The sequence below is a fragment of the Lithobates pipiens genome, unplaced genomic scaffold (genome assembly GCF_037356315.1).
Source record: "Lithobates pipiens isolate NorthernLeopardFrog02 unplaced genomic scaffold, aLitPip1_a1.2 Scaffold_25, whole genome shotgun sequence".
Lineage (NCBI taxonomy): Eukaryota > Metazoa > Chordata > Amphibia > Anura > Ranidae > Lithobates > Lithobates pipiens.
The window spans coordinates 214,130,041-214,146,240 of NW_027507787.1; the positions used below are offsets into that span (position 1 = coordinate 214,130,041).

General features: G+C 35.3%; 1 protein-coding gene across 23 annotated transcripts in view; it reads right to left on the reverse strand.

Moving 5' to 3' along the window:
* Window positions 1-964: 964 nt before the first annotated feature.
* EBF3 (EBF transcription factor 3) overlaps window positions 965-16,200 on the reverse strand; it is a 214,631-nt gene continuing 199,395 nt past the window's right edge. For 4 of the 23 annotated variants that reach the window (XM_077455519.1, XM_077455520.1, XM_077455522.1 and 1 more), the window contains exons 12-17: window positions 14,311-14,376; window positions 11,384-11,561; window positions 10,405-10,593; window positions 8,442-8,639; window positions 7,082-7,207; window positions 965-3,680 (exon numbers count right to left, since the gene is read on the reverse strand). In XM_077455519.1, the coding sequence (XP_077311645.1) occupies window positions 3,634-3,680; window positions 7,082-7,207; window positions 8,442-8,639; window positions 10,405-10,593; window positions 11,384-11,561; window positions 14,311-14,376 (804 nt within the window). In that variant the 3' untranslated portion in view covers window positions 965-3,633. Of the gene's footprint in view, window positions 3,741-7,065; window positions 7,208-7,609; window positions 7,677-8,441; window positions 8,640-10,404; window positions 10,594-11,383; window positions 11,562-14,310; window positions 14,377-16,200 lie in introns of those variants that run through there. The other 19 variants (XM_077455539.1, XM_077455538.1, XM_077455540.1 and 16 more) reach the window with 11 other exon arrangements.

Consider the following 16,200-nt stretch of genomic DNA (forward strand, 5'->3'; position numbering starts at 1 on the left):
CTCTATTTTTCGGCCGGAAAAAGTTCAGATCGGAAATTCCGATCATCTGTACAAATTCTGACACGCAAAATTCCTACGCATGCTCGGAAACAATTTGACGCATGCTCGGAACTTCATTTTCTCAGCTCGTCGTAGTGTTGCACGTCTCCGCGTTCTTGGCGGTCGAAAGTTCAGAGAACTTTTGTGTGACTATGTGTATGTAAGCCAAGCTTGAGCAGAATTCCGCTTGTGTGTACGGGGCATTAGTGCTAGTTATGCCACGTACACACAACCGGACTTTCCGGCAAACTAGGTCTGACGGTCTTCCCGGCGGACTTTCGGCGGAGTCCCGATGGACTATACGAAAGAACCGACTTGGCCACACACGAACGGACTAAGTGCACTCATTTTGACCATGATGAGGTAAACGGGACTGAAAAAGGAAGTTCAATAGCCAGTAGCTATTCCGTTGGACCAGCATACAGACAAACAGTTTTCCTGATAGGAATTGAGTCCGTTGAACAGATTTGAAATATATTCTATTTCTAGGTCCATCGGATTTTTTAAACGAAAAACAATCAGATTAGCCCACACATGATCGGATTGTCCTACAGACTGATCCCGTTGGACCTAGTCTGCCGGAAAGTCCGGTCGTGTGCATCAGAGAACAAAATCCAACAACTGTCCCAGATTTTAAAAGTAATTCCATACAGTACGCAAAAAGATTAAACCTAAAATTTGATTGGTTACCATGGAAAACAACACCCCTTTTTTTTTCTTGTACCAGGCCTCCTTGGACAGGCTTGATAATTCTTAATAAAAAAACACCAATGCAATAAGCGCGCCATTCTAACTTACAGCTTTTCTTTTAAGCAAGACAGAGATACAAGTTTTATAAATGAAACCCCAGCGTTCCATTTGTTTTCTGTGTTTTGCAAGTTTTGTTTTAATAATCAAACTTCAGATAAAATTACTAAAAGTGAAATTCACAGACAAGAAATACTTTAATTAAATATTGTGTAAAATGAACATTTTATACAGTTAAATATCTGAAAAAATGTACAGATAAAACAATCTTATTGTAGGGTTTTTAACAGTAAAATCTACCATTTAGTGAAGCGTTCAGTCGGGAGACAATGTAGCAATGTGAGCATTAACTAACTAATCTAGAACACAAACAGATTCCATTTATGAAATAACTTGCAAATGGTTTTTAACATGTACACATGACCTCTTTTTTTTTTTTTTTTTCTTTATATGAACCTTTCCTATACAAAATAAAAATGAGGCTTTTCATGTTTTAAAAGTGTCTAGGTGTTCCCACTTAGTGAAGCCTTTTTTTTTCGGCTTTCACAACATAAATGTGCAAGGCATTTAAAATGTTGTTATAACATAGCTTTCACTATTTTAAAACACATTTAATTACGCATTTCACCTAAAAGGAACCGAAATGTCTCTCCTTTTTGTTTGTAAATGTAATTCTGCTGCAGTTTGCAAAAGTGTACTGCAAAGCTGTTCAGCAATGCATTTAGTGCAAATAAAAAAAATAAAAAAAATAACCATTCCATCACCTCTAGAAACTATGATTTTGGCACTAATAAGTAACATTTACCAAGGAGGTCATCCCAATTTAAAAAGACTTTGCTACTGGGTCTCACTACAAAATATTTCTCTTTAAAATATATAAAAAGTTGTGTATTATTATGAATTTGTATGAAACCTATTAAACAGTGCATGGTATAGGAAACTGCAGAGTGCAGCAGAAGATAGATGCAAAAAAGAGTGACATAGTTGTATCCCAGGATTGTGCTTTCTTTAAATTTATTTATAGTTTTACACCACAAATCATCCTAATGACCGGGGTGATTAGAAACTGTGGTGTAATCCTGTGATACAATAGCACAAAATATTAGTTTTAAATAAAAATAATTTTAAGGCATCAGAGAAAATAATGTGGCAATTTTTTAATCAAAATATCAGATGAGAAATTAAATTCAAAATTTAGGCCTCTGTAATTTGTCCAGTAAGCACAATTTATCTATGTGGCAAGTCATATGAGTGGCAGCAAAAATGACTTTTACATTCTATAAAAAAAAAAAAAAAAAAAAAAGAAATAAAATAAACATACAGCCACAAACTCTTGTTGTATTTGTGGCTGGATATCATGCACATTTTTCTACTAATATTAATTACAGCCGTGTGGCACAATTTTGTTTTTGACTATACAACAAACAACTTTTATTCAAAAATCATTTGTTCAGATAACTTAAAAATAATATAAAAATAAAGAATGAATTTGACTTTTCCCTCAAAATAAAAAAAGGACGGAAAGTCTAAACAATAGCACATTTTTGAAGTACAAATGAAATGTATAGACACCATAATTCATAAAAAAAAAAAACACATACAGTATGAAGGCAACCTTTCTTGGCGTAATGCTGATTTTTCAGCATGTCGACACCCACCCCAAAACAAAAATACATACATACAGACATACATACATGGACCAAAAAAAAAAAAAAAAAACAATGGAAAGCAATATACAAAATTTCAAAGATAAATACAATATTTATAATTGATATGTTACAAAATAAATTCCCTTAGTGACTGCAAGTGTTCATGTGAAAGAAAGTGTCTGAGATATAAGTAGACCATTTTATTCCTTATCAAACTGAATAAGGAATAAAATATGCTTTCTAATATTTTAAGTGGATTGAAAAAAAAAAAAAAAAAAATTCAAGACAAGTGTATAAATATTTAGCTACAACTTTGGCAAAATCACAAAAGTCTACAATTTTATAACCACATACAAAACACATTAGGGAATAAGGATCTAGAAGTCAAAAGGACAATTTTCTGGTACAAGAAACATAGACTTCACAGTAGCCTAAGAATGCAATAGTATACAGTGCGAGCAAGAAGTTGAAAAAAATGTTGCAGGTCACACTTGCTTTACAGGAAGCTCTAGCAGTGGAAGTATATTTGAACCAACAGACAGTAGCATTTTTTCCTCTGTCAGTGTGCTTGTTGAAGGCAAAGAGATTTCAATATCAAAGTTACAGTTCCTAACTACAATAAGTTACAAAGTTCCATTTCATTAAGATGAAGTTAAGCAATGATAAACCCTCTTCCCGCCCCCAAGTTCCCCTCCCTTCCCCCCAATTTAAATGATTCATATATTTATTTTTTTTCCAGTTTGATGGCTCAAACCTCCTTGGCCCCCTTTTTCACCACAAAAAAATATTTCACATTATAGAGATACACAACCATTGTGAGTCTAGTAATGAGTAAGGAAAAATGTTCTGAGGCATTTTTCATCAGTGTTTCATGATAAATCAGAACGGTGCATCCACAACGCTTTGTCCCAACACATAGCAAGTACTAGACATAGCCAAGACGTAATCAGAAACTTTGTACAAAATAGGCGTCGATTTTTTTTCCCCATCTTCTTCAGGAGTGAGAAACTTGAAAAATATGAGAAAATGTTCAGTCGACAAAATGGAATTGTTCATGGAGAAAGTCGCTCATTTGCATGTCGATTTCTACTAGTCCAAATAAAATCTTTGAAAAGAAAGAGTTTGTAGCATTTTGCTTCTTGGTGATTTTTTATTTTTATTTTTTTGTTCTGAAGAGACTGGTTTCCGTCAGTACTCCTTAATACACTAAATGTGTCCCCTGAAGCTTTCTTCTGAAGTTTGATGCTACAAGCAAGTAGACAAAAGTGACTTTTTACATTGGTGGAACTACAAGACCGGACATAGCTAGAAAAAAAGAAATAAGATTATATTAGCTTTAAGGCCTACATGTTCTCCTTTTTTTTCACTGACTGACCTAAAGACTTTTTATTGTTTTTAAAAAGAAAATTTTCACGTGCATTAAGTTTATTGGAATGTTTAGAGTAAACTTTTTAATCCCTCTATATTTATAGAAAACATATTTGTTTAGGTAAGCTTTTTTTTAACATACAATTTCTATTTTGATCCTTCCATTTTTTTTTGTGTGTTACTGGAATACTACATCTGCTACTCCCTCATCCACGTCCTAGTTTTAAGGTAGATGTAAACTTTTTAATCTCTCTTTATTCATAGAAAACCTATTTTTCAGGTTAACTTTTTTATTTGTATTTTTTTTTACATACAAATTCTATTTTGATCCTTTCATTTTTTTGTGTTACTGGAATACTACATCTGCTACTCCCTCATCCGAGTCCCAGTTTTAAGGTAGAGGTAAACTTTTTAATCCCTCTTTATTCATAGAAAACATATTTTTCAGGTTAACTTTTTTTTAATGCAATTTATATTTTGATCCTTTAATTTTTATTTTTTTTACTGTATTACTACGTCTGCTACTCCCTTATCCACATCCTATTTTTAAGATATATACTTATAGAAAACATATTTTTCAGGTAAGCTTTTATATATATATATATATATATATATATATATATATATATATATATATATATATATATATATATATATATATATATATATATATATATATATATATATATATATATATATATATATATATATATATATATATATATATATATATATATATATATATATATATATATATATATATATATATATATATATATATATATATATATATATATATATATATATATACAATTTCTATTTTGATCCTTTTAGTACATTTTTTGTGTTACTTGAATACTACATCTACTACTCCCTAAGGTAGAGATACATTTTAAGCATTTTGGTAATATATTGAACAAATAAACTGTCCTAGATGCTTTTGAATAAATAAATTTTTCTAAATAGATAGGGGAAGCTGAATAAAAAAAAAAAGTAACAAAAGAGAGGACATTTAAGCAAGGAGAGGGTTTCTGACATTTTGGTGCAAAATATCCTGCCTCCCACATATGATATTTCTCTTAGTGTTTTGCTAATAGCAAACAGTGGTCCAGACTCCCTAGAGACTGGCCATGTTGACAGCTGAAAAACAACATGGTCACTTCTGGTAATGTCAGATGAAGCCAACTCACTCACCAGCTCAGTACCAGACATTTCTCTAGTTCTAAATTAAAATCTTATGAGCCAGGGTTTGTCTTTATTTTTTACTGCTTTGGCCTATTGGGAACCTGAATTGTGAGATATATATATATATATATATATCTATATATCTATATATATATATATAGATATATAGATATATATATATATATATAGATATAGATAGATCTAGATCTAGATCTATATCTATCTATCTATCTATATATATATATATATATATCTATATATATATATAGATAGATGTAGATATATATAACTATTATACAGTATATTTATATATAGATATAGATCTATATATAGATATATATAGTATTATTTTTTTTAACGTGCAGAATTATACTGTTATTATACTGTTATACTGGAGGAGAAAAAATACGTTTAAAAAAAGGAAAGAAAATGAAATTTGATTTTGTGCCATTTCTTTCATTAAAATGTGTTTTTTCTCCTCACTAATTTATGTGTAACTCTAATAAATTTTCTTATGTAGTGATCTAAGCTTCAATTTCTCAGTTCATTAATCCCAACAATATTAATTTGTTTTAGGCGCAGTGTTACAAGTTTATGACTGTGAAGACTTATGTCTTGTGAGTATATTGTACAGATCTACTGCAACATTCAAGAGGAAAATAATTATGACTTTGTGTGTTATGGTTTTGCACGCATCTCGATTATTATTAAAAAAAACGTTCGACTTATATAAACTTCAAGACTGCTTAAAGTGTTTATTAATATGAACCGCTTATGCAGTGATTAGACAATGCTGAGAGATTCATTTGACGTCTCAACAGTTCAAACTAGTTAAATAGAGGTCAGGGTTTGAAAGGTAAGATTTGAGAGGAGAACATGTTCTAGTTAAGCCTTTAAGGTGTATCCAACTGATGGAAACACCTCATCGTACATCATCTTTACAGTTCATTAGCAATTTATACATTCAAATTCTAAAGTATATATCAATTTATAAATGGTTACCAATCTGTCCTATAAAATATGTTTTCAAGACTAATCCCAAGTTTTGTTATTTAAAAAGAAAAAACTATGTATAACCCAAGCTAATGGTATATGGACATATATCATTGTACAAACAGCAGTTATCTACATTTCCACAGTTTAGTGTAAGATCTCTCATAGTTTGCAATAGGTTACTGAACATCATTGTCAAATTTGCAGTTTTCGTTTTAACATATACTTATACACTATGCCAATGGTCTCCAAACTGCAGCCCTGGGGTTGGATGTGGCCCTTTCCTTGCCTTTGGGGCACTATTCCTCCCACCACTGACACTAATGACGGGGTACTATTCCTCCCACTGACATCAAGGATGGGGTGCTATTCCTCCCACTAGTATCAACAATAGGGCGCTACTAAAACCAGTGATGGGGCATTATTTACTTCCACTGATTCTTGGCCATTTTCTACTCCCACTGGCCCCAGCCCGGCCCCCACTAAAGTCTGAAGGACAATAAACTGGCCCTTTGTTTAGAAAGTTTGGAGACCCTTGCACTATGCCAACACACTAAGCATATTCTAGTTAACATGTTAGAGGACCTGTACAGAAGGCATCGCATACAATCACTTAAAGCTCCTATCTCCACTGGAGGGTCCATAACGGGAGCAGTCATCTTAAGTGATTACTAGGGAAGGCAAACTTCCCGTGTTACTGAAAGGGAGCATATTACCACCGCTGGCCTCACACACCCCCAGCCCAGAGTACCTCCTGATTGGAGATGGAAGGCTGGAGGGTTTTACAGACCACCTGGTGTCCCTTGCAGTTGCCCATGTACACAAGCCATCTACTACATGGTCACTTTCAAGAAAACCTGTCATGAATGAAATAAGGAATCTACTATTGTTCTTTGTTTAGGGATTCAAAATATGGAAAACAAGGGAACCTCATGACATCAATGCTAATACCATTTTCAGGAGGTTAACAACAGCAGTTACCATATATTTCTCATGACAGGTCTCCTTTAAAGGTGGGGACAAGGTAAGGATTCATGCAATTTGTAATACGTATTTCTATTGCAATTACTTAAATATAGCACACCTTTAATTGTACATACATTTCGAATCATGAAGTCTCTGGTGTTTTGTGCCATTCTCAAAGCAAACGCCAAATGGAAAAACGATAGAGATGCCACCTCCCACACATGCAGTATACCCTCCCAAACCATCTTCCTCTCCAGATTCTACATTTAAAACATATTTGAGAAAATAACACATTTTGAGTTTTTCAATCATTCTAAATTACATTTAGAATTAAATTTATTCAAAGAGAGAAGTCCGATTAGATGGTTTAGTAGTATTCAATTTGTTGATAAATAAAATCCAGTATTATCTTTATAGCAGATTTATAAAAACTTTTGGAGTTTTGCCATATATATATATATATAGATATATAAACACTGATTGAATTTTTTCTAATACAAACAGTTGCTAATATTTAACGGTAAGTAAATTTTGATTTTTTTTTTCATCTTATAATGTGTTTTCATTTCAACTGGAAGGAATGATGGATTTTGGTATATAAAAAAAAAAAGTCAACAGTAAACGACTATCTTATTGCACGATTAAAAATAAAAATGTCTCACATTATGCGGCACTTGTTCTAGCTTTATCAATTTCAAGATTTTGAGAATGTGGGAGTGTAATACATGTCTGAAAAATAAGAAAATATTTGATAGCATATACTATAACCTATGGCATTAAATAATATATCTAATGTCTGGGAACGATTATTATACAGTACAATTCTATTTTACTATAAGGACAATGCAGACATTTTGATATGAATTTGTGTATGCCATAGAGACATGTGGTGGATGTTTTCAGTGTTCTGTCACTCATTGCTATAGCTGAGAGAGTCCCCATATGAAACCTCTTTAGAAGTTCTTCATACTCCAAACTCTGTCTATGTAATTGCATAGATTGCAAGATTTTCAGAACTAATGGGGCTAAGACATCCCAGATAACTGGTAATGGGGAATTACTTTATAAGTTAAAGGATTTAATATTCTCTCTTTTTGTGTTCTTTCATAGCTCCAATATTAACAATTTGTTTGCCAATTTGCATTAAGGGGAGCAAAACTTTTGTTTCAGGCCAGATCCTGAGAGTAGAAGAACCTGAAAAACCTTGGGGGTAATCCATATTCTTCTAAAACAGGGAACATGTGTTGGGCTTAAACAAAGTAAAATGAAAGTGTTGCTCGTCACAACCAACCACTGTGCTATTTTTTCCATCATGAATAAGATCAGGATTCTGGTTGGTTTGCCATGAACAGCATTTCAGTTTTCTTTGCCCCCTTTTTTTTTTAAATAAATTGTTATTTTTAAGGTCCAGTGAAACTGTAATTTGCCTGTCAAAACAGATATTCTGTCACTAAAGCTAATGCACATGCTATTTGTATAACAAACCCAACTCACCTTGAAGTCCATTGCCATTTGCACTGGTGCAGGATGGTGGAGGGGAAGCTTGGGGCCTGACGACTGGGGCAAATGCGCTCTTTTGTTTCACTGCGGAGATGACATTTGCAGGTGAGAATGAGAAAATGCCGTGTGTACTGCTACAGTTTGAAGGGAGGGTGACCGAAGAGGCTGCCATTGTAGGACTTGATGGTACTACTGCAATAAAGCAAAAATAATCAGGACTCAAAAAGGAGTTTTTTGTTTTTTTTTAACCCCATGGCAGAACATAAAGAGAGAGTGATGCAGCCTTTGTTTTAGGTTTGGGAATAAAAATAAACTAAAATAAAATAGCCAAACTAATAATACAAAAATAACTATGATGGCCACTCTCAGGCTAAAGAATCTAGGGGTCTATGTACTGAGCACCATGGAAGGTACCTGATCTAAGTGGTGTCTACATTTGGGACAGGCCAAGCTTGTGCATGTGCCTTGAACATGTGTGTGTAAGATGATCCAAAGGAGCCATCTTCAATGTCGGTCTTTACTCATAAGTGGTTTCTTCACCCTTCTCTATTTCCCCATCAAAATTTTCTTGCATGGTTAAGTTGTCTTTTTAAACCGTTGCAAATTTTCCTTTGATAATAGTGGTGGTCCCCCATATGCCAAATGCCATTCCACCCCAAATTTCTGATCTTGGCAATGGATTTATAAGCCAACAAATACATAGGTTGGAGTTGATGGACTTGTGTCTTTTTTCAACCTCACCTACTATGTGACTATGTAAATACAGTTCTCTCTTAATCTTTTCTCCCCCTTCAGAGTCCAGTTTAAAGATCCCTCCCATAAAGTATGTGATTGATCATTGCTGCCTGATATTGTAGACCAATTAGAAGAGAGGGAGATACATTTAAAAGAGAACTGCATGAGGTTGGCAGCTTTTAAAAATATTAAGTGATCTGGACTGTAGGGCATAATTGATAAATGTTCTTCTTCTTATTGTACTGGGCCTATCCCTGTTCCCAGTGCCGTCACACCTTGATAAGTTTACATAGTATAACTAAAATGCTATAAAGCCAGCCAATCACAAAACACCTGGGAGAAAGTGTTCTGCAATAGTACTCTAGGATAGGACACTTTGTTCCTTTAATAATTTATGCAAAATTAGATTGAGGAATTTGCATATGGGTGGAGAAAACCTTTGAGGACATTTGGCTGGACAAACGGCAAACCTAAAGTTACAGGGCCTGAAAAAAATGGTAAATCTTCATCGCAAGCATCTGACTATCTTTGAATGAGCTGGGCTTACAAGAATGAATGGTTGCATTTGATTGTTCCTTTTCATATTTATAATGTGGTTACATTAATGTAAGTGTAGTTTATCTATAGATATGCTGTTTTTATCTATGACCACGCATATTCATAGAAGAAAACCACTTTGTTTCATTAGGATAGGTTTGTCAACTGTTTGCCATGACAATGATGTACTTTATTTTTATTTTTATTTTTTTAAGATCCTTAAAAAGGGTATAAATCACAATATAGGATAATGAATCCTACCAGATTTAAAAGTGTATATTCACTAAGTCTACAAATACAGCAATAGGTTGCGTCATGTCATAATACTGAGCTGCTTAAACACCACAGCACTTTTATAACAAATGTTTAGCTGCTTAGACACCACAGCACTCTTATAACAAATAAAAGTTTGATAATTATATGGAGCTCCTGCATAAAGACCACATTTGTTTAACAGGAAAATGATTGCATGTTTGAACCACACTATTCATGTAAAATTGTTGCGGGCCATATAATAATGTTTTTAACTGCTTTTATGTTCAGCCTCCAGTCACCCATCCCTTTGTCCAGTAACTGATAGCAAAAAAAAAGGCTAAAAAATAAATAAAAAATAAATCTAACACATTAAAATATACAGGCAAGCAAGAAAATAAGAAAATTCAATAGGATGTTCAAGAACACTCACTGCCATAGGGGGAGTTGGCGGATGAACCATTGAGGAAGCCAGGTGACCCAGGGACTCCTAAGTTGGGCATTCCAGCATTCCCGTACCCGTTCATGCTATTGCTGACTGTGTTGTAGTTGGACTGCTGGGGGGTGCTACTTGGAACATATCCTCGTGGCGATACACTGCTTGTGTTACGGCTGTAGCCTACTGGAAGAAATGAAAGCCCCACAAAAAAAAACAAGATAATGTTACCCTCATTTATAAAAGACACTTTGGCTCTTTTTTTTTCTGCACAAATCCACATCACACACTACACAGATGTATTGATTACGTTGCGTTACTTCACAATACCTCTTACCGGTCCTTTCAACAGTTGCAGTTTAAGATAACCTTATCACATCGACCCTACTTAAATCATCTACGATGGCACACTATGTTGTTCCCTCACAGGCTGAGACAGCCAACAAAAGCCGTCTTCGATCTAATTGTGTCAGCTTCTTTCACATTTATCCTTACTAGCAATTATCAACAGGCTTGATTCCTGGTTTGTACCAACACAGAAGATGAACTTTCAGCCTTTTCAGACCTTCAAATGCCACCAGTGACAGGCAACAACTTGTTTGTTACACTGATTTCATCTTAAAAGACTGTTTTTTAAAAGGCGGGGTAGCGTTGCGCATCTAATGGGCTATATTCCGATGTTTAATACTCTTTATGTTGTTACCTTTTGCAGCTACTACCCTACAAGAAAACTAATTACCACTTCTCAAATGTCAAAACAACATCTACAAATATACTTGCGCTACGCAGCAGCAAACAGATAATATAATGGTAACATGCTTTACAGCAATGGGGGAGAATACTAAGCTACTTGTCTGATAGGAATATATGTTAACGGGAACGTTTAAGATCAACATGATTCCATCAAACTCTATAAATATATGTTAGATAAGCGCTGTGCTCAGCATCTGGAGTTGGGTCTGGCATAGCCACCTACCTTGGTCATTAGCTTGAGATGTCTCTGAAACATTAACTGCTAGCTGGCTGCTGAAAGAATTTACTCCCATCATTCCGCTGTGAGATGGTGTGTTGGCAAGTGAGGGGATCTGGTTGTGATTGCGTGGCACACTGTATAATGCTTCGGCAATGTCAGCTGCTCGCTTCAGGATTATCTCCTACACAGCAAGAAACACAAAGACATGGTTACCATGTGATACAGTTTTGTCTCAACAGCCAACAAATAAAAACCGTCCTAGATTGGAATCATAGTCATGGTATTGGATGAAATACTTGTCCAGTGATTTGTGTTGCCTATCGAAAAAAATGTTCAGGAATTTCTACACAGCAGCAATCTTAACCTCAGGCTAAGTAGCCACAGCATGTTTCTAACTAACTGTGTGCGTTGTAGGTGTGTAGTACCTACTCAGCATTTTCAGGCACTTGTAGGAGGATAGTTGTGATCAAGGACAGAAAGCCCATTAATTATAAAACTGGATCTTATGTATTAAAGCATGTGAAAGAAGTGTTGCACTGGTTGCCCAGTGCAACCACAATCGTTTCTCAAGCAGGTTATAAAATGTACAGAAAATCTGCAATCAAAACAGGTTTTTTTTTTTTTGCAGACATTTATTTTTCTGGACATATTGAGAAACAAGGTTTCCCATGAATTTTCCAGAAATTTGTAAAAAAGATTCCCAGCATTCACCAGACTCTGGAATTTAGTGTAAGTGCTCTTCCTATAACATTTCTCATACACAAAAGTATAAAACTGAGTTTTTTTCATGAAAGCTACATGTGATAATTACTGTATAATGTAAATCTATCTCTTACTCAGACATATGAATAATGGTAGCTTTTACAGGTCTTTAGAACAGGTGTGCTTTAAAAAGTCACTCCCAGTCCCTGTGTTGAGATTGCTGAGGCTGGGTTTCCCGCATCCAATTTGCATGTCAGGAGACTGTGACCGGCTCTCAATGGAGCTGGTTTACACAGCACCGGTATGGCTGTGGAGCGAATTGCACAGGAGCCCTGTGCATCTTTTGGTCCGTTTCAGGTCCGAATTCAGCCAAAAATTTCATTGAACTGGTACACAGGGACACACCAGACCCTGGCTGTGAGCCGCTCCGCACTGCAGTGCAAACTCAGCCTTAGGCCTAGGTCCTTGTTTTGATCACTTCTCATGGAAGTGTGGGTTGGTCAGACTCTGACAGGTTTTATTTACAACAATAACAAGAGAAGAGCACACCGCAGTACCTCAATGAAATCAATTATTATACTCACAAACTCATCTTTTATATAGGTGGGGCCAAGCGCCTTCAGGTCTACTGTAGTCTACTGGTGCTGTGGGAAGACCAGGCAGCGTCTGTGATGGCTGATGCATTTCAAGGGCAAACCCTTTTCATCAGAGCGAAAGTATTGAATAAAAATTCAATGAGGTAATGATCTAGGTCGGTGCACCCTTCTCTTGTTATTGTTGCTTTACAGTCCATAAGGATACCCATTGTACTGAGGGGGCAGTAAGACCACTGCCACATAGAAGGAATCCCTACAATGTATACCTCTTAGTTCACCATTGAGGACAGAAGAATCACTTTTGAATATATTGGGTTTTATTTATATGTTGACATGGAAGGTGGTGGTACAAACTTTTTGTTGAAGCCCCTAAGTTTGACTGAATGCTCTATCATTTCTGAACCTTAGAACTTTAACTTTTTGGGTGAATTGGGTAATATATCTATATCTATTTCAGTTTTGGCTGTTATACTGCTGAATCTTTTCTGATATCTTGGCAGTCTACATTCGGCCGATATTCTCCAATTTAAAGGGTAATTTGATTAGAATTTATTTTTTCTATACTATATGTTGTGTGTCCCCACAGTGCTCTTTTCTGACCATCCTTATGGTGCTTGCCTGAACCATTCTCCTGGTAATACTCAAATTGACATTTATTAGTTCTTGTTTATGTTATATTTTGTTTTTCCTTACTTATGTTCATGTTTTTCTGCTTTTAAGAACCAATTAGTGGAGCCCCAGAAGAAGTGTTATCTATGACATGAAACATGTCGGGCATGGAGTCAATACCAGCATCTTGCCATCTTGGATGTATACCATGCTTAAGTCTGTGATACAATACTTATGGACATTAAGTCAAGTTTTTGTAATGTGTTATATATATATTGGGTTACATCCTATGCTGAGATTGGTCATATTAGCAAATGTACTTCTCCATTCTTGGTTTTAGATTTTTGTACGTTTTTGTATAAATAAAAAAATGTACTAAATTAATGAATTACCTCTCCTTACTTGTGCCTGTAAAGTCCATAAGTCTCCCGTGGTTTTTTGTTTTGAACATATTCTAACTAGGATGTGGCGTTTTTTACCATTATTTACTTTGGGTTATCCACTTTACCACTAAGTGTCTTTGATACCCCTACTTGAGTTTATTTCGTTTAAAAACTTTTGGGTGAAATTACCCTTTTAAGACAGCAGGACTGCGCTTTAAGAACTGGGCCCATTTGGTTAAATAAAGTTGATTAAATACATACAGTATACATGTGTTATAAGGCAATGGGATGACGGTTACAATTTAGTCAAACATTATTTTCTCTTCCCTGTGCTTGGCAGGTTTAGTGCAGGCTTTCCTATTAGTCACTGTATATTTTGGACCAAGTTCAAGGTTACTCTGTCGTCTTAACGATTGCCTTTGCTTTTGGCACCTTATTCCTAATTGTCAAATTTTTTTTTTTTTATCCCTTTCTCTCTTTTTCCCCTTGGTGATGCTCATCACATTACACTGCCCTTAAGGTGACTGGCAAAATCGTCCATGGCAAATAGGATTGTATTGATATTTTGCCAGGTTCTCGCACAGTAGTTCCTAAATTGCATATTTTTTAATGGATTTTGCTACGTGCATTAATGACTTGCCTGGTTATTGTGTGGCATTCCGTATAAGGCTTCAACAAGGTCCGCTGCTCTCTTCAGTAATACTTCCTGTGGGCAGGACACAAGAAAAAGACGGGTTTGTTTTATTGTTTAAAAGGTAGGAAGGGCTAAAATCATAACACAACAGCACATCTAAAAGTCAGACAAGACCAAACAATGTATCAAGGTTTTTTACATCGAGACTCCAGCTAGGTATTGCTCAGATAGGAAAGAATTACAATTTTTATTGAGAGCATGTTTTCAGACAAATAAGTAATGACTCCTACTGAAGATCTCTGGTTTAATTAAAAAGCAAGATATTGCTTTACAAAATCAGTCGGTACCCTTACATACTGTGTGTCTACCCACAACTCCCTTAAAGTTATTCTAAAATTTTAAATTCTTCTAAAATAACAAACATGTTATACTTACCTGCTATGTGCAATAGTTTCGCACAGAGTAGCCCCAATCCTTCTCTTCTCTGATCCCGCTCCTGACTGCTCCTCCTCTCCAAGTGCCCCCTCATAGGAAGCCACTAGCTATGGGGACACTCATGTTGGCTCACTCATGAGACTTGCTGCCTGCCTCTATTGACACCGATAGCGGAATTCTACCCTGCCCCCACCTCCCTTATCACTGGCTGTGATTGACAGCAGCAGGAGCCAATGGCACTTACTGCTGTGTCTGTGCCAATGAGGAGGGAGAAAGCAGACAGAGCATGTGCTCTCATGCACATTGCTGGATCAAGTTTGGGCTCAGGTAAATATAAGGGTGGGCCTGCTTGCAGAAGAGTTTTTTACCTTAATGCATAGAATGTTTTTAAATCCTTTCTCAGCGGGTTAAAACTGGGCAACTCTGAACCAGGAAAATGAAAACTAACTTCTCATGACCATTAAGAATCCTTGGAGTTTGGACAGCAGTTTAAGAAATGTGAACAAAGAACTTTTTTTTTCAACAATGGTGTAGTCCTTTAGCCATTTTATACAAAAAAAATATCTTAGTCCTTTAATAATCAGAATTCTAGAATCCACCTATCTGGTTGTAATCATTGCATTAGATACATGGCGTAGAATCATGTAACAGTAGTGATGAATGAAGGAAATAACGCCAAAGCTTTAATAATGAGGTTTTGCGGGTATGAAACAAACAAATACATGACAGGGATATGAAAAGCACAGCACTTGTTAATTCCTAGCACTTTAGTGGTGAAGAACAATAAGTAATTTTCCATATCTTAATTAAATTGGCAAACTCCTTAAAGACAACATCTCACCTCTAATTCATGCCCGGAATTTGCCAGAGAGTTCAATGCTTATTCCTCTTTATTTTGAACAATAAAGTGAATTAGCTTGGGTTAATCTAGTTTTTTTTCATAATGACATTAAGAAATTTTTCAATTAACCTCTTTGACTGTGCGCTATAAAGGACTTCATAAATGAATTCCCATTCAGAGAGTAGAGTGCTTTTGCCTAAGGGTAGAGATGCATTGAGTTTGTCTTATCCGTGCCTGCATGCATACCTCCACTTTACGATGGTTGGGATTAATCTCTAGTTTACTTAATTTTTACAAGGAATCTCTTCTGTTTGACTTCTCTTCCCCTTAGAGGATGCTGCCATCATCTAAAAACATTTATTCAATGATATAAAAGAACTGCTTTCGCTCCATGGTGTCTATTCATAGCCTGGGTGGCCAACTCTCTACCTATTAGCATTATACATTCGGAAGATTTGAATGATAATTCCAATATTGCCATGTGTAATGAATGCAAACAGCTGCAGAAAAACTTTTCCAAAAAGAGGAAAACATTTTAGGTAATGTAATTTTTTACATAGCAGGACTGCAAGTGAATGTCTTTCCCAATCCTACTTCAATCTTTAGGAAAAGCACACGGC